This window comes from Dysidea avara, chromosome 3, assembly GCF_963678975.1.
Source record: "Dysidea avara chromosome 3, odDysAvar1.4, whole genome shotgun sequence".
Classification (NCBI taxonomy): Eukaryota; Metazoa; Porifera; class Demospongiae; order Dictyoceratida; family Dysideidae; genus Dysidea; species Dysidea avara.
The window spans coordinates 37973606-38000093 of record NC_089274.1 but is presented as its reverse complement, the minus strand read 5'-3'; the positions used below and the strand labels follow the sequence as shown (position 1 = coordinate 38000093).

Sequence of the window (26488 nt, the reverse complement as noted above, 5' to 3'; positions counted from 1 at the left end):
TCCTTGTTATGATCATTGGCAGTGTGAAACAATCATCCATTGACAGTGGCGTAGCCAGACTTTTGCCATACCCTGACACTGGGCGGGCAAGCCATTCAACTTCGTGCAACACACATACACATGCCCATCTTCATATGGACATCAACAGACTTTTAACTGTGTTATGCATCACTACCTATGTATATACTCTACCTACACTAACTGTATGCAAGATAATAACCTTACTAATTCACTATTGGCAGAGTCTCATGAAAACCCAATGAAAGCAATTTTGAAAACCCTCTGAAAATGTTGAAAACCCTCTGAAAAGTCAAAATTTCATTGGGTGGCCAAGAATTTTCATTACATTTTCACATACTGAACCTATGAAAATTCAGTGAAACTTTACCAATGAATACTCCATGAAATTATTATTTTATAGAATTTTCATTGGCTATTTTCATTGGATATTCATTGATTTGTCCAATGAAAATACTATGAAAATAAAAATTCATTGGGGCCACCAATGAAATTTTGAGGTTTCTTTGAAAATTTCATTGGATTTTCAAGGTCAAATTGTCCAATAGTGATTGCAACCACTAGGTAGCTATTCTCTTATTACATACATACAACAGTGTCTTAATACCAGACTAGCAGGGAATTTGAATGAAAGCACGGAGCGCTTATAGGCTGTATCGCGTGATGACTTTAATCTGGAGATGATCAGTCTACAAACAGGAAAAAAAGAGGTAAATGCTGACTATAAACAAGTACTCCATACCGTCTGAACTATCAGACTAAGCTCCAGTATCCATATACACAGCTTGAACTGGTTCCCACATTTCATAACTTCGCATCAATTAAACTTTTCATCATGAAGGTTTTCAACACACAGTCCACACTTCACCACAAACACAAAGACACACTGTCCCTATCTGTATAGAAAAATTTCTGTCTTTAGTCCTTTGTCATGATGCTGACCAGTGTTTTAATCTTGTGATCTCATTTCTATTTATTGCTTTTATTAGCCATTAATATAATACCACAATTGAATAGTAAAACCCCAGGGGAAACCCGGTTACTGCTGGCCAGCCAGAAAGAAAGCATTGGTGAAGTGGACACACCGTAAGTTGTGTTAGCTATTCTTGTTAAGTGATTGTTCATCAGTGATTCAGCCTACTTCCTTAATTACTCTGGGTAGCTGATGGTAGGGCAAAGTGACTTGATGCCGCCCGGGTCTGGCTACCACTGTCCATTGAATGTAAAACAAGCTGGGCCAAATCATATAAATTAGTTCTATAGCTGGCATGTGACTATAGTATATGGTTCACTCTAGGTTGTTTTGTATTGGATGGCTGCAGTGTTTTCATACAATTGCTAACAAGTCAGTACAACAGCAGCTACATGTTTGACTAGCAAAATTAGATTATTGTCATGGTGGATACCCTACGCAGAACTTAGTATAATAACTATGTTTGTTGATTTGTCTGTTATAGTTTAGTTGCTTATTTTTTCTGTGAAACATCATGTTGGGTCATTGTTATCTGTTATTCCAAATACATATTATATAGTTCCAATATATCGTGTGTTCATAACAGAATGTTCAATAAATATGTTGATCTTCTTCCTTGTATCTATATATGACTATGCGGTTTTAAAAACATCCTGATCTGCCTTAGAAATAAGTATATCATGGACACTGATGAAAATGTTAAAAGTGGCCTCACATGGCTATAATTTATGATATATCTATTACTTAATTTAGCTGCGCAGTTGAGTGTATCATAACTATTGATGGTGGTAATTTTAGTTGTTTAGCTATTGTTGCTGAGTTGAAATTTAAGACAGCAAATGCCACACTATATTTCAAACAGAAAGCACAATTTCACTTCCCAATTTTATCTTAAAATTAAACTGAGATATACTCTAATAGAGCAGACAGCTAACTTCTCTAATATAGCAAACAAGCTTTAGCATTATTCACTATCCCACTAGGAACCTGCAAAGAAGCAGCTACTGAAAGCCTGCCACGTAGCAGGGAGTTAGAAACGTGATACTGAGTATAGAAAAAAAATTCCCAGACCAGGTAGTGACTTGATCCACAGACAGCTTGTTTCAATAGTACATGGGTCTTCATTGTTTACAGCTACTCAAGTGCACATGCTTCAGTCATGAAAATTGTAGAATGTATATATACTTGGTTTTCTATGTAGAGGTTTTATGTTTATGCGGGGCAGATTTTCTAAAATGTCAAATTTTGAGAGTATGCTTCCAGATCCTCTAGTTTTTGGCATGTTTTGTGAGCTAGTAGTTCTAATACAACCAGTATAGTGTTGTTACATTTCAGAAACTTCCTTTTAAATATGGTAAATCAACCACTGAGTACTGTGTTATTTGAAAATGTTCAACTGCTGTTAGGTATTTTAATTTGAGGCATATGGTGTTTAGCAAAATAAGTATAACAATGGACTGCTATATGCTAATTAACTTATAGCTAACTGCTATTTTCTGAACAGATAGTTACTTATTGAATCCTTTTTGAGTGCATCGTGAGGCTAACATATCTGCAGGAATATCATCACCTATAGGTTATAGTTCATATGTATGAAGCATTCTCAAAATAGTGATAGTATAAATGTGTATGTTGCCACTGCTCATGTGCATTACCAATACCAGCACCTAACATTAATCCCTTAATGCTATTGTGCTAAGGTAGCAGCCACTGAATTTTCTGCAACCATAAAGAGTGACAAACATTATGATCCTACCAATAGGGAAGCTTTATCATATTTTTAGGGACTGCCTTAGTGACCATAGACAGGTTTAACAGTAGTGGAGGAGGATAAGCTTTGCTCAGAATGAGACCTGGTTCAAATTATGTGACCTGATTTTGGAAAAGTTGCCTTTTTGGCATATAACCAAGTTTTAAAATAACACCAGCATGAGATGTGGCTGCATTATCTGACTAACAGTTTTTGCATTAATATATTGTGCTTTCAAGAGACAGACTTCTGTAGGTGTGCCAAGTCCCATACATTACTGGTGCCAAGTCTCATACAGCCTCAATATAGGTGTGCCAAGTCCCATACAGCCTCAATTTCCATTCATGACAGTTTGGCAGCATTGGTTAGGCACAGCAAAGCTAGCCCAATAATGTCTTCACACTGATCCCAAACCTTCCAAAAGTTTCTGTGAAATTTTAAAAAAAAATCTATGTAATAGAATTTTATGCTGCTTGACTGATTGGCTGACTAACTGATGCCTCTAGCCAAGCATAACTCGGATAAGGCTACAGGCTTGATTTCTTCACTATTCTACATCACTTTATCCCAGAATGTGCCTTTTTGCCAACCGCAGTACGTACAATACACACATCATGGGCTTGCCTTTGTCCTCCTTTGTGTTCCAGTTCTTTTTGCTGACAACTCAAGGTGTCGATTCATGATAGCATGATGCGACTTCCCTGTGGCTGTGTTGGCTATTATGCTTATCACCCGTATTTTCTGTAGCGACTGGATTGATTGCAGAGACTGTTTTTCATTTGTATTGCTGTGTAATGGGTGGAGATCGACAAACTATAATGGCCACCTTCCTTTCTGTTATGTAATTCATTGTTGGGGTGCACGTTCTGATGCAAAATTACATACGTTTATGACATTCCCGGCACCATTCTTTCTTTTTATGTGGTTCATTTGTCATATTTGTTATAAAAAAGTAAACAAACAAGTACAAGGAAATATAATTAGGAATTTTAAGTTGGATTAGGGATCAAAGAAAAACAGTTGTGAAACAAGAGAATAGCTGAAATGTGGTGAAACAAGGAAGGTTGCCTATACCTGCAGCTATGTTAGCCCTAATTCAGTCATGGTTATAGACTGAAGTGTAAGGATTTCACTAGTATATCTGCAGCTATAGCTATAGGCAACCTTCCTTGTTTCATTACTTTATAGTGTTTCTCTACTTTTTTCCTTAATCCCTAATCCAACTTAAAATTTCTAACTTTTTCTTCTATTTGTTAAGTGTACTTCCTGGAGATAGTCTAACTAGACGGTTGATGTCAGATTGCTCTGACACACCTCCACAGAGCTAGAGGTTAAACAATGCATCATTCAGCCACCATGTTATGCCACAGTACTTAATTCACATCTGGCATGTGCCTTTTGGAATTCCGATGAGTCTTTGCGCTCTTAATTCAAGGAAACCATTCCGAAGCATTAATTTTCCTTGTCATCACTTTCCTTAGAGGAGCATATTTAGATTCACAAAACTATTTGAAGCACTTACACTTCTGTAAGAGAGAGTATATATACCTGTAGCTGGACTTATAAAGTGTTCGCATAGCAACCCCACCCTTAAATGATCATGATCAGAACATGATGACCATGCCCCTTAATAATCTAGCTGTAATCAACTGCAGTTTTTGCTGTAGAAAAAACTTGATATTGTAACCTCTCCCCTTAACCTATTGCTTAGCTCACTCAAGTTAAGCAGCAAGATCAAGATACTCTAATAAAGTAGTCACACCCTACATATAACTATGATATAACAAAACAGTTAATAAACTAGACAGCAATAAAAAATAGTGAAACAAAATATGTGAATGATGGTAGCTATTACAACATAACTATGCAGGAAATTCCCTATAATGGTATGTTGTCACCATCTGTTCGATGCCAAAGCAACATTATTGTTACAATAGCTACCATCATTTTACTAGAACTCTACTTCATTTTTGAATTAATAATAATTTGCACTGGAATTCTACGTCAGTATTTCAAAATTAATTGTTAATTTTGTGAAATCTGAGGCATTATAAAATTAAAATAATACAGCAATCCTGTGTATGATTATAGTCAGCCCTCCATATCACATCAACTACTTCTTCCTCCATCCTGACTGATCACTACTTCACTTGTGGTATTGCATATAAAAATCACATGCATAAAATTTTAAGAAGGTGAAAACTGTATACTTGGCCATGACTACTTAGCTATACCTTGTATGTGTGTTAGAGATGCAACAATACATCGATATATCGCGTATCGTATTAGGACAATATCGCTGCATCGATATGTATCACATATCGTAATATATCAACATATTATGGCTTGTTAACATGTCTGACAATTAAATTATTGTACATTGTAGTTAAACTGAATAGTATGTAATGCTTCTCAAAGAAAAATTAGCTCACTTACTTCTTTTAAAAAACAGAAAAATAAAAGCAACATAGACCATTGCTTAGACTCCACTTTGTATCGCGCTATATATTGTTGTATCGTGATATACCAGAGGCAATATATCGATACATCTACACACTGTATTGTTGCAACTCTAATCTGTATGCATGTGTGCATATGTTGGTACATTATAGTATTCAAAACGTTAATATGTGGTTTGGGATATTTAATTCCTTTCAACTGACATTCTTAAAAAATAGATTTACCAGGCTCCACATGTACAAGGTGACTAAAACATGGTATGGACTTACTTGAAGAAACTTATCTAAATCATCTATTTACCACAATTAGCTGCTTGAAAACATATCAATTGTTAGAATTACAGTCAATAAACTGCTAAACACTGTCTCGAACCTCAATGTTAAGCTTTGCACTTAAAACTGGTCTTTAATTACTTTCTTAATTACAAGTGCACTATTTTGATTGCAACTACAAACAAACCAAGACACCTTGTAAGACACAAGCTTCCAAAGCTTGTTGTGAAGAGACACTGTTGCTTGGGTTTGTATTCAGGTTTATTGCTGCAATTAATTTCAGGGCTGCTTCTCCATGTAACAGATGATGGGATGACTGGTGATGGGTAGGCTTCTAGGTCATACCACATTGTAGTTCATCAGCTGGCTGCTACCATAGTTATGTTATAAGGACAATTTTAACTTTGTGTACAGCACTAGTAGTGATAGTTTTGTTTGCATCTTCACTTATCACTTGCATTGATTAAAGACAAGTATATAGCGCAGGGTTTGACATTGGCTCGAGTACAACTTATAGTCAAGTTCAAAGACTTGTGAGACTGTGTTGCGCCTAGAATTGTAAACTATACTGGTAAATCCATGTTCAAGGCTAGTATGAGCCAGCCCATTTGCAAGTTTGTTTTCCAGTTTATTCCATGTTTTAGTCTTGTCCAGTGCACAAGCAAAACTTACATGATAGATATATCTGTTTTTCACACAACCATATACCTGTCCCATAATTTCTGATAAGCTTTTTAAACCAGGCACGCACCTGGTTTACTGAAATTGTTTTCATAAAAGTGCGTGTGTGTGTACCTATCTATCTACCTATCTATGTTTGTCCGTACGCACCCACGTGAGCAAAATCATTTAATAACGGTAAAAGCAGCTTTTACGTAAGAAGTAAAAGTGAAATGAAGTCTGTATTAAACTTGAACTTTGCTCTGAGGTGGTTTCTTTTCGGCAGACTGAAATACGGGTGTGGTGACTTTTCTCAGACTACTTCCCCTTGAGGTTTTCAGGCATTTAGCAACTGAAAAACAACGGTGCAGGCCTCGTACACTACCAGGAATAGCCTATCCTTCTAGTTGAAAGGGAGCGTATCCCTTACGTATGCGAACGAAAATGAAGAGCAGCTTTGAGGCTTTGTCGAGAGAATTTGTAGGAAAAAACACGTTAGTCACACTATAAAACAGTTTAGAAAATAGTTCTGTGCGTAATATGATGGTAAAAGCGGTTTGTTTAACAAACGCTTCCTTAGCAGTGCATAGCAACATAATTGAACGAATTACGAATATTTCATGAATTAAGAAATACGAGAATTAGCTAATAATATTATTGCACAACCCAAAACTACCCTATTGTAAAGTAGTAATACATAGTTGGTTAATTCATAGTAGCATACAGTTAATTCCATATGAGTTAGCTAGCTAGCTGCATGGCGCCTGGTTTTTAGAAGTAGCACAACATCAACTTGTTTTAGATCTGACTTCATTATAGTCTTCAAAATTAGATTTGCCCATTCTCCAAAATTTTACATATAATGTTAAGATATTTAAGTATATCAGTAGTTTACTTGATGTGTTAAAATTATGTTCTTGTTACTTGTCCATAGGTCCTTTGATACAGTGACTTACTCAGTGAGTATAATTCAGTGATCATGGAGAACATTGTTAGATCAGCTACTTGTTTGTTATTATCACTACTATTGTGTAATGTGTTACTTACAGGTAATTTATTGTGTTTGTAGTTATTATAGTGAAACTTGTGGTTCTATTACTAGTTAGCTATAGACTGTATTGCATGAAGTCAACAATACTACCTATGATCACACTTTAATTGTGCTACTAACATTGCATGATTGATATTGTTTGTTGTCTATAGTACTTTATGTGTATGCGTTTTCTGTTTGCTTAAACAGCATGCACATTATTTACTTCTGTACATTTCATTATCACTGTTTAATTCATAACTCTATGTTAATAGTGTTTGTGTGGTGCAGTTTATGAAAAGTTACTTTAAAATTTGGTCTTTTAACACAAATAACCATCCATTATATAGTTATACAATAGGCACAAGTGCTCTGCCTGATATAAACGCACGGGCCTGAGGGCCGTCAGGCCCGAAGGCAAGTGCGTTTATATCAGGCAGAGCATGAGTGCACGTTGTATAACTGTTATGTACTACTCACCTAATAGGTGGGGAGAGTCTCACAAGGTAGATGTAACACTTATAAAGGCCAGGTTTCTAACATCGATTGTGGGTAACCAAGCCGAACGTTGCGATGACGTCCCCTCTACAGTACTGCAGCCACCTGAGATATTGAAAGCTAGTACGCTAGGGGTTATATCACTAACCTGCATTCGCTCTTCGACTCTCATCGTGTAGTGCCCAGTATGCCAGCGTGATCACTCAATCGCCATAAAGACTAAACGTCAGACTAATCACCATAGTGATTCTCTCGAACGAAAAAAAGCAGCTAAATAGATGGCTTAAGTAAACAAAACCTATCTACTAAACGATACTAGTCTAATTCTTACTATTCACACTGGCTAAACTCGAATCTGCTGGCATGACAAAACTAGTTACCACAATCGAAACATAAAGGTGAGTATTATTTAGAATACGATAGTTTTATTGAGTCATTGTAGAAGTAGACTACAGTTTAATCTGGGCTAAGATGGCACCAGACTAGTAAGGTGTATAAGTACGTTTATATATATGTAGACTAGAGCTGTGGCCACCACGTTGGCTTTTTCGATCGCCATTGGCTGCTTGGTAAAGATTATACCAAGAGTTAATAATAAGAGAGGAGAATGTCTAACGCCGTATAGTCCTTTAACAGATGATTGCGCAGAAGCGCAGAAGTTAAATGGCTTCTTTTCCGCGTAATGTACAGACTGGCTAGTATATTTTCGCATTTAACCATGCCAGACACAAGGGTGTGCGTTCAACTCGATGTTCACGTTCACCACGAAGAGCATTGCTCTGTTGCGTAAAGAAGTGTGGTTGTTAACCTCGAAGATAACTCTGGGGGAGAGCGTCTGAGAAACCAATACACTGAAACACTGAACCAAAGGTGGAGTATCGCTTTGAATTTTCACTGCGTCGCCATGTTACCTTACCTTTGAGCATTCTTCAATTGAAGGAGCACTGTTCCCTGTACATACAGCTCAGTCTTTAGTTCAGTCTTCCAATATTCTCGAGGATTCACCACGGTGCGGCTAAACTAATTGCAGTAAGGAAACAAACAAATACTAGAAGCCTATAAGTTACACGGAAAAGAAGCCGTTTAACTTCTGCGCAATCATCTATTACAGGCCTATACAGCGTTAGATACTCTCCTCTCTTATTATTAACTCTTGATTATATGTATTGATGACATTATGGCCCACAATCGACCTTTACATGTCAGGGTATAAAAGAATTTGAGTAATCTGTGAAGTGTCTTTCCACCTATTAGGTGAGGTGTCGTAGTGGTCTTCGCCACCGGCACTTGTGCTGCTGCACAAAACCGCAGCCAGTGCAATATCTGTATATTGCACTGTGGTCAGTGCATTATAACGTATAATGCACTCGCCACAACCAGTGCGTTATAAGTTATAATGCACTCGCTATAAGTTATAATGCACTCGCTGCGGTCTGCAGCAGTATAATATACAAATTATGGCACTGGCGGTGCCTTTGAACTGCCCACGCAGAGTGGTACATAACTCTGTTAGTGTTTATACCAGATTTAGTATGTGTATGTGCTTACTTTGTTCTTACTGTATGCCAATATTCAAGGCAATCAAAAGTACCATATTTACCTGGTTAAGTACTGTGGCTACTATTAGCCGATAAGAAAAATATGGGTAGAAACAAACCTTGGCTTTGGGGCTATAATATTATAGAGTACAAAAAAATGAAATCAAAAACAGCCAAGGGGTAAAAAGTTGTGAAATAAAAGATGGAAACCAAGAAATCACTGCAATGATTTAATACTAAAAACTTTCTTTTACCCAGTCTTTTGAAAGCCACACTCATTTTCACAGCTTGGCTGTATTTGTGGGGATGTATCCATACCAAAGCAGCTAACCTTTAAGAACCAGCATTTGCCATACCATTGTTAATTTCATTGACATTAACATCATTCAGATTTTTCTTGATTTCCATCTTTAAGTTTTCAACTTTTTAAACCCTCTAGACTGCACTTTAGTCTGTCTGTCTGTAAATGCTATCCCACTTTAGCTTTGCCATTTTGGCATGGCTATAACCAGTATTTGGAAACTTTAGAGTCAGTCTTTATAGCTTGTTTTTATTTACCTGTCTTTAAATTTATTTTTATTTACATGCATAGCATATATAGCCATCAATAACAGTTTCTTTTAAACTCAGCAAGTAGAAGGATTATTTTTTGCATTCTAATGCAACAGTGATAAAAGCCTTTATTCATTGCTATAGAACTGTTAAAACCATAAATTACATCTATCAGGACACACGCCAGTGTGTCATGCGGCCAAGTACAGCTTTACAGGAACCAAGAAAGTGCTGCTTTTACGCATTTGTAGCTCAATAATGCCTGAACAGAAATTAACTAGTTTTACTGCAGAAACTCCCTCAGGGTAGGCACCTCCTATTCCAAATTTGAGGTGAATCTGTCCAGCCATCACTTAGATATGCATCTTCAAAATTCTTCATCTTCTGCTTCTTTTTCTTCTTTTTGCTCCACTCACTATAACTCGTGCATGCTTTAGTCGATTATTGACTTGAAATTTGGAGGGCAGTAGGAGCATAATGCAGCACATTTACAGCCCAATTTTTGTAGAGACCTCCACCTTTGATTTTACAATTTTTTCACCCAGGTTTTTAAGGCCACATCTTTTTTCACAGCTTGGCTGTTTTTGTGCGGATAAGGTATACTGTATAATATATATTTGCAAGGTAGAAACTAAAAGAAGTAGACAGCATGGTGGTGCGACCTGGATGTTAGGTTTGTGACTATTCTATTAGAGTATCTCAGCCACGCTTTGATGCAAGGTATTTGGAGATACGTCTCATATTCCAGACCCAAGTGGTAAAACCTTACCTAGCACCCCACAGATTGTAGTCCATTCAGATGGTGTAGCCCAGCTATTATCTTACATCAAAGTGAGCAAAGCATCTGGACCTGATAGCCTTCAAGCACGTTTCCTACAAGAGGTTGCGTATAAGATTGCACACCAATCCTTACTGTTATCTTTCAAGCGTCATTAGACAAAAGTGTTTTACCATGCATTTGGAAAACAGCAGCAATAATGATTTTGCCAAGTGTCTTAATGAGAAGGGTCAATGTGATGTCCTCTTGTTAGACTTCAACAAGGTACCTCATACACGTCTTTTCCAAAAACTTCACTACCTATGGGATTCATGGAGCACTACTACTTTGGCTTAAATCTTTCCTAACTGATAGATCACAATGTGATACTAGATAACCAAAAGAGCCATCCAACCCCAGTATCATCGGGAGTTCCTCAAGGCACGGTGCTAGCCCCACTGCTCTTTCTATTGTATATAAATGATTTACCTTCTCGAGTATGCTTTAAAGTAAAGTTGTATGCCGATGATGTATTACTCTACTCCTACATAAAGTCTGAAACTGATTGTCATGCATTACAAGAAGACCTAGATGCTTTTCTGCAATGGGCACACATTTGGCAGATGGAGTTTAACCCTAACAAATGTGAATTTTTAAGAATTATCAATAAGAAGAACCCACTTGTTTGTTAACTTTTTTTGCAAATACAGTGGACCCTCACAAATCCGACCTCCCCTGGGACCAAAGGCTGTTCAGATTACTGAAATGTTCGGATTTGTGAATCATCAATTAACACTGTGTTTTAAGTTTTTATTGACTAAATAAGTATATAAGAGGTCTTCACATACATCAAGTTTTACAGTACAGTGTATACGTTTTTGGAGTTAAGTTGAATGAAAGTAAGTGTCAAGAGTAAGTTGCTTAGCATTACTGAAAGTGATGGGGTAGTGCACTCATCTTGACATTCATACCAAGTGAAACACTTGGTATGAATAACACTTAGTCTAGTCACTTCTTCACTTTAGCTTATCTTCATTCTTTTTAATGTCACTTACAGTTGATTTGCCAATGCCATATTCTTTAGCAATGTAGCTTAAACTTGCTCCTCCAGTAATCTTTTTCAATATAGTAAACTTTTGCTCAATTGACAAGGTCACACGTTTTTGCTTTTCTTCAGCCACATCCTCAACTTTTTAACCTCGCTAAAAACGCGTTTAATGCTGGGCTTTAATTAGATTTTTTTTTTTTTTTTTGCTAGCTACATGACCCATTCGGATTATCCGAGGATCCGGATTAGAGAGGGTCAGATTTGCGAGGGTCCACTGTAATTATTATGACTGGTGAACCCACGCATAGTGCATCTGAAATAGCACCACACGCCCCAATTATCATCTGAAAAGTGAAGTATCCTTTACGCTTCATTGTCAGCTATGTTCAACCCGTAACGCAGCGTTTTGAATCAAGAACTATTCGAAAAGCACCTCTGCAATCCACGCATACCGAAAGAAAGAAATGGTGCCGCATGCCCCAGTTATATCAATTATCGTTTGAAAAGTGAAGTATCCATTATGTTTCATTGCCGGTTATGTTCAACCCGTTACACAGCAGTACGAATCAAGAACTGTTTGAAAAGCACCTCTGCTATCAAAATAGCCAGCCACTATGACAAATACGGATGTTTTCCATTACGAATTCGAAGGGAAGCCATCACGTGCTATTGCCAAATCAACACTTTTCGCTGTCAGCAAAGATGAATGGGACACAAAGGAGGACACTGGTAAGTCCATGAAGAATGCATTGTACGTACTGTGGTATGCCAAAAGGCACCTGTCAGGCTGAAGCGATGTCGAGTAGTGAAAATTTCAAGCCCATAGCCTTAGCCGTTATTGAGTTACGCTTGTCTGAAGGCAGTCAGTTACTCAGTAGAAAATTCCATTAAATAAATAATTTTAAAAATTCCATAGTAACTTGTTGAAAGCATTTCAAGTCGATCTGAAAGCTTGTTTGGGCTTAAGTTTCACCTAACCAATACAGCCTCATTGTCATCAGGGGAAATTGAGGCTGGTTTTTGGGTGATATTATTTCATGGACCACACCTACTCCTTTGTGGTCCCTACTATACAGTGGTCCCTACTATACAGTACTATCATACTGCATGATACTTATCGTACTGTATGATTACTGCATTGAAGCTGTACCTATTGTTCAAGTTGCTCACACGGGCATAACAATTTCAAGTAACCTTTCATGGGATGAGCATGTCCAGAGGATTACCAACAAGGCCAAACAAGTAAACAACTTCTTGTATTGTAACTTACGCAAATGTCCTGCTCACATTTAATGTAATTGTTACAAGATTATGGTTCATCCAATCATTGAATATGCTGCATCTGTTTGGGACCCCCACAACTTAATGAATATAAACAAGCTAGAATCAATCCAGAGAACTGCTGCTAGATTTTACTTTAATGTGTTTTCAAGATATTCAAGTGTTACTAACATGTTGTCTACCATTGTTTACAGGAATTGTTACAGGAAAGAAGTACCCAAGCTAAATTAAGTACTTTTTACAAAATAATTAACGGATATATGATTGTGCCCACAGATGATCTTACCCCCAAACTTTCAAGCTTAAGGAGTGGCTACTATCACCAACCAATGACTCTAATTGATGCGTATAAATTTTCCTTTTTCCTATCAACCATCAAAAAATTATGGAATCAACTCCCTGCTGATGTACAACTCTGTATCTATTTCTCTGAAAAACTGAAAAGGTTTAAAAACTATTATCATACAGTACAATAGTACTATATAGTAGGGACAGTGAAGGTGTGGGCATGGCCCATGATATAATATAACCCAAAAACCTGCCTCGATTTTTCCTCACAACAACATGACAGTATTGATCAAGCCCAAAGTGTCTTCAGATTGACCCAAAACGTTTCTGTCAAGTTGCTACAGAATTTTTTTTTTAATTATTCAATGGAATTTTCTAATGCTTGCCTGCCTGACGCCTTCAGTCAAGCGTAGCGGAAAACTGGCTACAACTACAGTCCTAATTCTTTCACAGAAATGTTTCTAATTCAATGAAGAAAAAACCTCTGGTATATTGATAAACATACAATGCTTGCGCTATTGTCTTACCTTTTATCCTTTTTTACCATGGCCATCAGTCAAAGTTCTACCATTGATAGTGTTAATAGACTAAAGTAGAGCTTCCATCTGCAGGTGTATCAAACTATTCGAATACATGTGGTTAGTTTAGTGTTGCACCAAACTATTTGAACACACATGGCTTGATGGTTTTTGAAGTTGGTAGTTGGTATTGATCAGTGAGAGCAACTCGTGGCAAACTAGCCACGTGTAAGTCAATAAATATAGTTTAGTAACAATGTTAAGACCGAGTCGGGTCATCCAGGTCCCCTTTACAGATATCTGAGATTGGATCACGTGTTAAATTAATTATTGTAATGATGTAGATCTGTATTAACATGTCATAGCATAGCCCTGCTTCTTTTGTGAGCCACGCCCACTAATGTAAATTACTGTCTGTAGGTATATGATAGCCACACTCATTTAATAGTCTGTAGGTATGCATGAATCCACGTCTGTTATTGTCTGCAGGCTTATGTAGAGCCACGCCCACTAATCAGTTGTTATTGTATGAGTAACAATCTAGTATATAGTGCTGTGATTAACTCTATATAATATTGTGACTGGTTTGTGAAAAGCAGGCTATATGTGGTCATGAGCTTGCAAAAAAAGTTCACAAACAAGTATAAGAAAAATTAGGAATTTTAGTAGGGACACGTACTGTATAGCGCTGCAATAAAAAGTACTGAAACAGAGTAGTACGTAATGTCCAAATACTGTAAAACAATAAGAAGTGGATATCCCTACTGTGCTACACAGTAGGGATATTCACTTTTTATTATTTTACAGTATTTGGACATTACGTACTACTCCAATCCAGTACTTTTTATTGTAGCACTATACACTGTCCCTACTCTAGTGTAAAATTTCTAATTCTTATACTTGTAGTTGTAATGTAATCTATCTTGTACATACATATACTGTTGATTATGTTGTTTTGTACGTACATGTGCAGTTGCTTGTCCATCACTTACTGATCCTAATAATGGAACAATCACATGTTCACTGGGAGATGATAGAATTCCTTCCTATGAAGACACTTGTAATTTCACATGTAACACTGGTTATGAGCTAACTGGTAGTGACACTAGGACCTGTCAGAGTGATGGGAGCTGGAGTGGTAATGAGACCATTTGTAGAAGAGGTAAAATGTGTGTATGTATCTGTATAGGTTGTATAGTACACTTGACATAAAAATACATATGTACATTAGTGTTGCACCGATATGGGATTTTGTCGATATTCCGATAACCGATATTGGATACTATTTTCAAGCTGATAAAGGTAGCCGATCCGATATAGCACAGCATGTCCATCTTGTAGCAATTTTTACTAGAACTTTGACTATGAAGGGTCAATTTAACTTGTTTATAGCAGCAGTATTGCTATAACGACAGCTGACAGTACAATGAAGCAGTAATAACAACGTTTTAATGCAGGAATAAGCGACTCGATGCATTTGTAAACATGACGAGCATGTATTTCTAAATACATACATGATATCTGTATCTGCTGCTTTTTTTATGATGGTGCCGATCCGATACCGATATACAAAAAACACAGCCGATACATGGTTTTTCCGATAACCGATCCGATTATCGGTGCAACACTAATGTACATATGTATACTACTGACTGTGTTGTAATGATTTTGAGTATCAATTTGTAATCCAGGTTATATGTATGTATCTTCAAGAATTAATTGTAGTACAATGGAACTAGTAGCTAGCAATATAGATGGTAACCTTTTTAAACCCAACCAAGTTTTTTCCCCAAACAGGTAATTTTATCTAATAATTTCAGCATTGAAAAACTGGGTTGGGTCATCTGCATGGAATGTCCGGGTTACCCAGCTGAGGTTACATTTTACCAGGTCTCATCTACTTTACAAGTACACAAAAAAAATTGGAATTTTCAACTAGAGTAGGGACCATAGCACACCGATAAAAAGCACTGAAACAGGTTGGAGTAGTGCACGATATTAAATCACAGTAAAACAATAAGAAGTGTTATATCCCTACTGTGCTCAAGATACCATAATAAAAATGCACAGTAGGGATGTATCCGTTACGCTTTGTTGTCGGCTATGTTCAACCCATTACACAGCAGTACAGTACAAATCAACAACTGTTCAAAAAGCACCTCTGCAATCAAAATAGCCACTACGAAAATTACGGATGATTTCCGTTACGAAGGGAAGCCATCATGTGCTACCGCCAAATTAACACCATTCGCTGTCAGCAAAGATGAATGGGACACAAAGGAGGACACTGGTAAATCCATGAAGAATGCATTGTACATACTGCAGTATCCCAAAAGGCACCTCTCGGGCCAAAGCAATGTCGAATAGTGAAAAAATCAAGCCCATAGCCTTAGTCATTATCGAGTTACGCTTGTCTGAAGGCAACAGTCAGTCAGTCAGTCAGGCAGCAGTAGAAAATTCCGTTAAATAAATTTTTAAAAAATTCTGTACGCTTATTGCAGCACTATACAAAATTCTGTGCTTTTTATTGCAGCGCTATACACTGTCCCTACTCTAATTGAAATTCCTAATTTTTTCTTATACTTGTTATTAATTACATTATTGTCATTGTATCTGTAAATAAGAAGAACAGTGATTTATGTAAATGCCTCAAAGCCAGTTTATGGTTGGCTTTGAGGAATTTAAAATGCAAAAAAAAGTAAAATCCATGCAAAACAGTCAAGCTGTATAAAAAGGGTGTGGCCTTGGTGAAAAAGTTAAGATGGCAGCCATGAATGGCTGCAATAATGATAATGATGATAAAAATTAAATAATGGCTTTGTGCATTATTAAAAGTAACATCATTGCAACCATTTCATGGCTACCACCTTTGATTTTATGAAGTGGCTATATTTACGGGCCCGTAATGTAGGATTTTTTTTGCTATATTTACGGCATTCCTAAGTGCACATGTGCAAGCATCTCGTGACTTAGTCGGTCACGGTGCAAATATTTATTTAGCCGGTCGTTTGTTGCATAACTCGAGTATCAAACACACTAGTTGTATGGAGGTAAGTTTTTGGGTGAGTTCGAGGCGAGCTAGGGTTGGAGCGAGCAAACTTCATACAGACAGTGAAACTCATCATTGTGTTTAACAGGCAAACGTCAGGTTAACGTTAGGGTTAGGGTCGGGTTCAGCTTTGGTTTTTTCTTCACTGGTATGGGTTAGACTATATAGTATTTTATATTTGTAACATTTAAATAGTACAAAAACAAGAGGAGTAGCCAGCAAGCACCAGTGGTACAGTAGTAGAGCGTGGGTACTCCAAACCTGAATGTGTGGGTTCGAGCCTTGGTCACGTCACACTTTTTTTCTTCGTTTCTTATACCTTTTGGTGTCATGATTTTTTCTTGAGTTTTTTTTTTTAAATAGCAAATGTAACAAACTAAGCCACGAGATGCTTGTACATGCGCACTTAGGAATGCCGTAAATATAGCAAAAAAATCCTACGTTACGGGCCCGTAAATATAGCCACTTCGTTGATTTTATAACTTTTTAAACTCAGGCTTTTGAAGGCCGCACCCATTTTATACAGCTTGGCTGTTTTTGCATGTATATACACTATACATTTAACACCTGTATTGTTTGCATGTGTATGGTTATATATATAACATGTATTTCAGTTCAATGTCCTATTGGAGACCATGTGCAGATTAGTTCAGACATCTCTGGTGTTTGTAGCAACAATTTTGGTTTGTATGGAGAACTCTGTTCATTTGCCTGTGATCATGGCTACCAATTGGTTACAGATTTATTTTTCTTTGGAGAGTGTTTAGCTGATGGAAGCTGGACCTCAACTCCAACCTGTGTAATACTGAATTGTTCCACATCACCACCTGTATCTAACTCACAACTACAGTTACCATGTGACACACTGTACCAGTCAACATGTACAGCAACTTGTGATGAAGGATACACAAGGGATAACATCACCAGTGTTACTTATTTGTGTAACGTTACCTTTGTGAGAAATAGGGTAGATTGGATAGCATTAGATGGAGCATCATGTCAGAGAGGTATATACATTATTGATCTTGTTTTATTGTTACCAATCCTAAAACAAGCTGTGAGAAAGGGTGCGGCTTTCCCATAATAGGCTAGTATGAAAAATATGTGATATCAAATGTGACGGTCATGAAATGGCTGCAAAGATGTTATGTCAATTAATTTGCAGCTATTTGCTAGCCACCACCTTTGATTTCACATCTTTTTTACTAAGGCCTATTTTTGGAAGGCCACATCCTTTTCACAGCTTGGCTGTTTTGGATTGGATATCATTTCTTTTCTATATTTGTAAAGCTATTCTGGCTTTTGTCTTTTTTCCTACAGGTAAATAGAGGAACTAGATTTTAAGAGACATTTGTACTCATTTGAAATTATTTTCCTTCATGTTGAACATTGCATGTACATATGACTGCTCTATAAAGAGATGAACACCTGGTACATGCACATATGGTTAGTTTTAGCTCAGATTTCCATTGCATTACTCATTACTGAAGGTTTATACCATGACAGTTACCTGACACATGCAAGACTAGTTTGCATAAGTGGTTTAGCCAGTAGGCGTAACAACAAAATTGCAGCAAGGCTGACTGTTTTATCAGAGTATCTCAATTTCATGACTCTTATGTGTGTTTGGTATATAGTCTGTCTGTTTGTTTTAAAATAATTTTTGTAGTGTTCTAATAGAGCGTACATTTCTAATACTACACACATGGAATGCTCTAGAATTTCCATGAATAGATCAATGAAATAATTTTCCTGTGTAGTAAATTAGAACTTCCATTTATAAGGTAGAAATTAAAGGAAGTAAGGAACTGACAGCAGTGGCAGAGTGTTAAGGAGTTTAGTTGTAGATGTATGGAGGTCCCTGGTTTGAATCCTGGACAAGATTTTTTTGACATTTTCCATGTGCATCTTTTTAATGTTTTTAAAGTATCTTGATTGCACTTGTTTCACATGTTTAATTTTTGCTTTATATCTCATTAGCTAATACTCTCAGTACTTTCTAACCACAATAGGTTTGTACTACAATAGTTACTTCATGTACAAACTGATTTTCAAGTTATTCTGTCAAGCGGATTACCCTGTAGGCACGACAACAAATTGCTTTTGCATTTTCAAAAATCATGTGTAGCTCCCTTTTTCCTAATCTGATCTGTACAAAAATAGTACTGCAATTGTGCTGCATGATGCTTATACTGCCCTCAAAATTGAGGTAAATCAACTCTAAAGCATGCATGAGTTCTTGCTTGCGATTTTTCTAAAAAGTAAATAAAAGAATATGTACGTAACAAGATTAAGAAAAATACAAAGACAATTAGACATATTTAGAAGTTGTATATTTCATTGATGGCTAGGCTGATTCGACTCAAATTTATAATAGTAGCTATAGGTGCCCTACGTTTCCACAGTAAAACTGGGTAAAGAATTATCAAGCTACGTATGCATGAAAGCAGTGTTTTTTTGGTTCCTGTAAAATACATACTTGTTTGTTGCATACCTACTTGGTCACACTACACACTATCATGTGTTCTGATAATCATGTGTTCTGATAATCATGTGTCCTGATAATCATGTGTCCATATACAGTGGAGTGTCCTGCTCCTGTTAATGGGAGACTAGAGTGTCCAGGATCTAGAGGATTTTATCAGGATAACTGTACCTTCTCTTGTAATCCTGGATATGAGTTACAAGGAGTTAGTAGTGGAACTTGTTTAGCTGATCAAAGTTGGAGTGAAGGAGATCCAATATGTGTAGCATTAAATTGTTCCACATCTCCACCTGTTGATAACTCACAATTACAATTACCATGTGACACCCAGTACCAGTCAACATGTACCGTGTTATGTGATCAGGGATACACTAGGGATGTTACCAACATCACATACTTGTGTAATATTACTATGGACCCTGACATGGTAAAGTGGGAAATAATAGGACAAGCTTCTTGTGAGAGAGGTACATATGAAAATAGTTGATCATTTATATGGTCAACTTTTATTTTTTACGTATCTGTATGCTGGATATTGGAATGTAGTATGTTAGTACATACTTGATCCTTAGATTTTAACTTTGTAATATTTGTACATATAACTCAGCAGTTATGTGCCTAAACTTTTTCAGATGGTAAATACATCATCATTACATTGTGCATAGTAGTGTAGTAACATGCAGTGGTAGCAGTGGTATCATGGGTATTAGTGGTGTTACGGGTATCAACTAGTATCATGGGTAACACTGGTATGAGTATTACTGGTTTCATGGGTATCACTAGTTAGTATCACAGGTATCACCAGAGATATTGGTGTTCATACCATTGTAGTATGTACTATGTAATAAGCTTGAATAACAAAATAATAACACATTTTCATTAGAGCTGTGGAACTGGACAGAATATCATAACTGGTTACTGAGTAGATCAAAACTGTTGGTCATTCGGTTAACTGAATCGAATGACATTTATCCTGCAATTTTCATGCTGTGCCTAGCATGTAAGCTATGTACCCTTAAAATTTGTAACGCGGTTTGTCAGATTGTCACTAAAGTAATAGGCACCAAGTGATTATGCCTATAGCAGAATCCTGTGATATCAATGTTGTAGCACAAGAAAAGTACCCAAAACATACATTATTGAGTGAATATCTTAGATATCGGTGATTTGGTTGTGCAAGAAAATAACCGATAACTGGAATACATGGCCAGGTAACCTGTTTACCCAGTAAGGTTTCACAGTAATACATTTTCATGTGTAACATATCACTCCACTGTTTTGTACAGAATATTGTATATAGTTGTTACTTGCTTATTCTAGATGTGTCTCTACAAAATTGATATTTCTATTACACTTCAGAATGGTGATTACACCCAGCTACAGAAAACAAGTTTAATTTGTCAGTTATACAATCACTAAATCAGTATTGTAGCAATGTCATAACTACTAGTATATTAAAAATTATAAATTTAAAAAATGAAGTAGGGATCATGCGATAAAAAGTAGTGAAACAAGAGAAGAACAATGGTAGCTATTACAGTGGGAAATCCCTACTTTGGCATGGTATAGCAATTATTTTGTGTTCAATGCCAAAGTAGGGATTTAATGCCAAAGTAGGGATTTCCCACTGAGCTATGCTGTAATAGCTACCATTGTTCTTCTCTTGTTTCTCTACTTTTTATTGCATGATCCCTACTTCATTTTTTAAATGTATCATTTTTAATATACTAGTTTGTTTAGTTTTTTTGTTAAAGCATACAGCTAGCTATAAACATGCGACTGTTTTATTAGGGTGACTGCTGTATTAGAGTATCTCGAGTTATGTGTGCTTGCCCAAAAAAGGGGTGTGGTCATCGTGGTTTTGACCGATTTTTAGACTACAGCATCTCGAATCAGCCTACCAACTTGAAGGTGTGTGGTCACAAATGCAGCTAGCGTAAAAGAGGTGTGGTCATCATGGTCTTGATTGATAGATTGATAAATAAAGAATGGACGTGATCTTGTGACCTATCGTGGAGTACTGGTACCTCCGTACAGTAGCATAGTCTAAGCGCCTTAAATAATTTTGTGGCGTCTATTATGCTGCTTAAAGAAAGTGTTGATATGGGAAATTAACGCCTCGATATGGTTTCGTTGGATGAAGAAGACAAGCAGCCTGATTGAAGATAAAAGAAAAGACAAGGTGCACAGGGCGTACATTCGTCAGAACCCCAAAAGGCACATCCCACTAGTGAGGTTATTGTTGTGGCATAAAATGGTGACCGTGCGCCGCTTCGTTTGGGCTCTAGGCTTGCGAATGTGGTCAGTGAGTGAGTAAGACGAAATTTCGAGTTTTAACGGTTTTTAAAAAATTCTATATCCGGCTGCCAGTAAGCGTTTTCTTGTTTTTAATGCTTCATTTGATGTTAGATGGACTAATATTATTCCGTAAAGGTGATTTTCATCGCATAAGAAGTTTCTAAGCTGGTTTTTAAAGGCGGTATTTTTGGTGGCGCATATCAATTTTGATGCAGACCCTACTTAAACAGTACTACCGTACTGTTTGATACTAGTGCAAAAAAAATTATTATTTAAAAATGAAGTAGAGTTCCAACAATAAAAAGTAGTGGAACAAGAGATGAGCTATGAGGTAAGGAAATCCCTACTTTGGCATGTTATCTTTTAAATGCTGCTACAATTCCAAGTAGTCATAGCTACCATCATCTCTTGTTTCACTACTTTATATCACTGAACCCTACTTTATTTTTAAATTAATTGCACTAGTTAACTTTTTTTTTTGCTGGAGCATAGCTACAAAATACACAGTTGCTGTGACTGCTGTATTAGAGTATCTCGATTTCGCTGCTCAGCTATGCAGTGGATTAAGCTGGGGACATGGTTGTTTTCAGATCGTTGAGGGGCATGGCCTCAGTAAGAGATGTTGTGGCAATCATTTAAGGGGCATGGCCCATTGCAATCATTTTGTATTAGCTGCTACCCAATACTACCAGGATACTACAGTCCGCTTAGCATCTCAAATGGTTTTGTTGCATCTAAATATGCTCCTTCAAGGAAAGAGCTTGTATGGAAAATTATTGCTTTCATATGGTTTCCTGGCATGAAGAAGAAGACCATTTAATTGAAGATTAACAAACCACAGAAGGTAGACATTTGTTGGAACCACAAAAGTTACATCAAAATGGTGGCTGTGTGCTGCTTCATTTGGCCTCTAGCCTTGCTACTGTGGCCAGGCAGTGAGGCAGGCAGACCAAGTACGGATTTTGAAAATTTTTGTATCTGGATTCCTGTAAGTGTTCTTACTGTTCTGTAAAGGTGATTTTCATGGCTTATGATTTTCTATGTTGGGTTTTAGATGCAGCATGTTTAGCGGTGTACATCACTTTAGGGGGAACTCTTCTAAACTGTACTACCGTACCGTTCGATGCAAATTTGTATACTAGTGTTGTAAGTGGGTTGATTATTCTGGTCATTTGGGTTGCATTTTGTCCCGGGTCAGGTGGATTTCATCTGATTTATTGAATAACAACCTGGTCTGACCCAAATGAGATCATGTGTGATCATAAATAAACAAGCTCAATTGTATTGATGGTTCAAGATGGTTAAGAAACTTACATGCCATCATTTGGGATGTGCTTTGCTCTCTGTAAGGATACGTGAAGCCACTCCCACTTTTCAGGACTGTATGCTACTTTCTGTGGGTATGCATGGCATCACACCCACTTATCAGGATTGAGTATTGCTGTTTGTAGGTAAGTAGTCTAGCATCAAGCAAGCCCACTTATGGGAATTGTGAACTGCTATAGCCTTATGTACAGCCATGATAATGTGCTACTCATTTCTTTCAAACAGTCCTGCAGGCTAACTAGTGCAACTTGAGAGACTTTTAAATCTGGCTTTTGATGCACACCTCTGTTCAAGTCAGATCTGGGTCTCATCCAGATTACTATTCAGGTCAGTTGGTCAACTGGGTCAGCTGTACTGGCCAACTTACCATGGCATGGGCCTATATCATACAAGTATAAAGAAAAATTAGGATTTTAAGTTCGATTAGGGATCATAGAAAAAAAGTAGGGAAACAAGGGAGACTGCAAATATACATACTAGTGAACATTCAATCCCTAATTTAGTCATGGTAGGTATAGACTGAATTAGGGATTGAATGTTCACTAGTATATCTGTAGGTGTAGGCAATCTCCCTTGTTTCCCTACTTTTTTCTATGATCCCTAATTGAACTTAAAATTCCTAATTTTTCCTTATACTTGTTTGTTTGCTTTTTGTAACATTATTATGACTGGTGACCTTGCACATACCGCATCAAAGAAAAGGATGGCACTAGAGTTAATGCTTTCATCTGAACACATGCCCCAGCTATCAATTACTGACTTGAAAGTGATTTTGTCATTACGCTTCGCTTTTAGCTATGTTCAGCCTGTTACACAGTGCTACAAATGAAGAACAGTAGGAGAAGCGCCTCTGCAATCAATCCAGTCACCATGATAAATAGGACGATTCGTGTACCCCAACTATCAATTACTGACTTGAAACTAAAGTGGCCATTACGCTTCGCTTTCACCTATATTCAGCCTGTTACACAGCATTGCAAATGAAGAACAGTATCACAAGCGCCTCTGAAAGCAATCCAGTCACCATGGAAAATATGGAAGATTCCCATTTACAAACGTAGGGAAGCCATGCATTGCGTTGCCACGAACTGACACCTTGGGCAGTCAGCGGAAAGAAATGGGACACAAAGGAGGACAAAGGTAAGTCCATGATGCATGCATTGTACATACGTACTGCGGTATGCCAAAAGGTACATCTCAGGACGAAGCAACGTCAACAGTGGAAAAATCAAGCCCATAACTTTAGCCGTTGTCAAGTTACACTTGCCTGAAGGCATCAGGCAGGCAGTTATCAGTAGAAAATTCCATTGAATAATTTTTGTAACAATCTATTGGAAACATTTAGGGTTGTACTGAAGGCACTTTTGGGTTTAGCTATACTTAACCAATATCGCCAAGGTGCCAAGATGGTATTGTGAAGCTGGACTTTGGGTGATTTTTTTGGCCAGAAAAACCCTGTGATCCCTAATATACAGTATTACCATACTGTATAATAGCAGGAAAGTTTGGGGTGTTTCACCAAACTAAAATCTGCCTAACCCTTCATCCAGTATAAATTTGTATTTTGCTAACAGCAAATTCACCTAACTTTTTTTCTCATCAGCATCCTATCACGACAAATTGACCAAACTTTCCTCCCACCAAATTTTCCTGCTACGTATATGATATATTAAGGCTCTCAAAATGTGACCTGCTGAATGAAAACCCGACTATGCGCACAAAATGTCCGCATGTAGCTAGAGCTCTAACCAACTACAGTATCTAACTGTACTGTATGCAAATTAAGATTATCCCAGTATTTCTCCCACCATCTTAGATAGTAGCTAACACAAACTCTATCATAGAGGTGGGAATAGGAGTGGTGAGTGGGCAAGCAATAGCATGTAAAAATAGATAAAGAAGCCAGAGGCAGAGGCCGAAGATCATTAATTTAACATACATGCCCACAGGTATGTTTAAAATACAATACTACATGATTGCAACGGGACATTGGAAACAGTGGAAATTGAAAACTGAAACTGAAAAACTGAAACTGAAAAATTGAAACTGAAAAAAATTGGTCAAAACTTAATATTAACAGGTACCTCTTAACAAAGACCACCTCTATAATAAGACCACCTCTAAAAATAAGACCACATCATTATAGTAGTTATGTCAAGTCGGTCCAACAAATATGGCTAAGGTGTAATGTAATAAAGTATCAATCAATCACTTAAAAGTTAAAATGACAGCTGCAGGGTTGTACAAAAGGATATATTATCTTACTGTGCCAAGACCTAAAGTCCATGGTCATGTAACAATTGAAAATGGAACAATTGCATGCATAATTTACTCCACTGATACTGGATTTGATAATGAACTCCTCATAAATTGTGCATGATTTAGGAGTTGCATAGTTACAAAATCAATATTAATGATCTTGGACTTTGTGCCTTGATAATAGTTAGGCACTCGTAATAAGCATCTTCGGAGATTTAAAAACCGGAGGTGACATCACTAATTACCGAGGCACAGGTAATTATTGACATCACTTCAGGTTTTTAAATCCTCGAAGATGTCTATCACGAGTGTCTAACTATTACCAAGACACAAAGCCGAAGATCATTAATTTAACTATGCAACTCTTAAATCATGCACAATTCATGAGAAATCCATTATCAAATCCAGTATCAGCAGAGTAAATTATGCATGTAATTACCCCATTTTCATTGTGACATGACCATGGACTTTAGGTCTTGGTACGGTGAGATAGTATATCCTTTTGTACAACCCTGCAGCTGTCATTTTAACTTTCAAGTATCAAGACACACGGTAGTGTGTCGTGCGGCCCAAGAAGCCGGCGCGCCACACCGTGAGTATATTGACAGGAAGAACGAAAACGTCATTTTCACACCTTTGTATCTCGGTGTTCACTTATCTGATTGGAACTAAATTTGCTACACAGTTGCCCGCCAGCCAAGGGAGTCTACATTCCAAATTTGAAGGAAATCGCTCCAGCCATTTCCGAGATACGAGCTGCCAAAGTTTCGTTTTTTTTTTCTTCGTTTTTTTTTTCTTCTTCTTCGTCTTCTTCTTCGTCTTTTCGCACACTTGCAAAAATTGCTGTAACTCGCAAACGCGTACTCCGATCGCCTTGAAATTTGGCACACAGAAAGGGAGTCCAAAGGCGAATCCTAGCATCAAATTTGGTACAAATCCGATGAATGGTTCAGGAGTTATGACCGATTATTCGCGTAAAACAAGATCGATTTGTTGTCACGCCTACAGGGTAAACCGCTTCATGGATGGAGTTGAAAATTGCTATGTAGATGGAGTAACCATCGTAGGAGTGCCTTTTGGTGGTTTGAAAGGAATCGAGATAAAGACCACGGAGATATGACACAAACCCCAACCTGTGTCACAATTACGCGATCGTTTTTTTATAAATATAAAAGTATTAGTTTTCACGCCTACTAGGCAAACCGCTTAGAGCAATGAGCTGAAAATCGGTGTATAACTGGAATAATCTTCATTGAAAGTCCTTGCAGTAGTACAGAAGAATCGGATTACAAACCACTGAGTTATGATTCGAAAGCCAACTCCGTGTAGCAAATGCGAGATCGAGATACTCTAATAGAACAGTCACCCTAATAAAGCATTCGGCTAATTTATTTATTCCATTATAGAATTTTATTACATCACAAGTTA

General features: G+C 37.2%; 1 protein-coding gene across 2 annotated transcripts in view; it reads left to right on the top strand.

Annotated features, from left to right (window-relative positions):
- Positions 1-26488, top strand: part of LOC136250885 (uncharacterized) — a 50907-nt gene that overhangs the window by 510 nt on the left and 23909 nt on the right. For both annotated transcript variants that reach the window (XM_066043215.1, XM_066043216.1), the window contains exons 2-5: positions 7068-7182; positions 14617-14805; positions 17307-17699; positions 19276-19644. In XM_066043215.1, coding sequence (XP_065899287.1) covers positions 7113-7182; positions 14617-14805; positions 17307-17699; positions 19276-19644 — 1021 coding nt within the window. In that variant the 5' untranslated portion in view covers positions 7068-7112. The remainder of the gene's footprint in view (positions 1-7067; positions 7183-14616; positions 14806-17306; positions 17700-19275; positions 19645-26488) is intronic.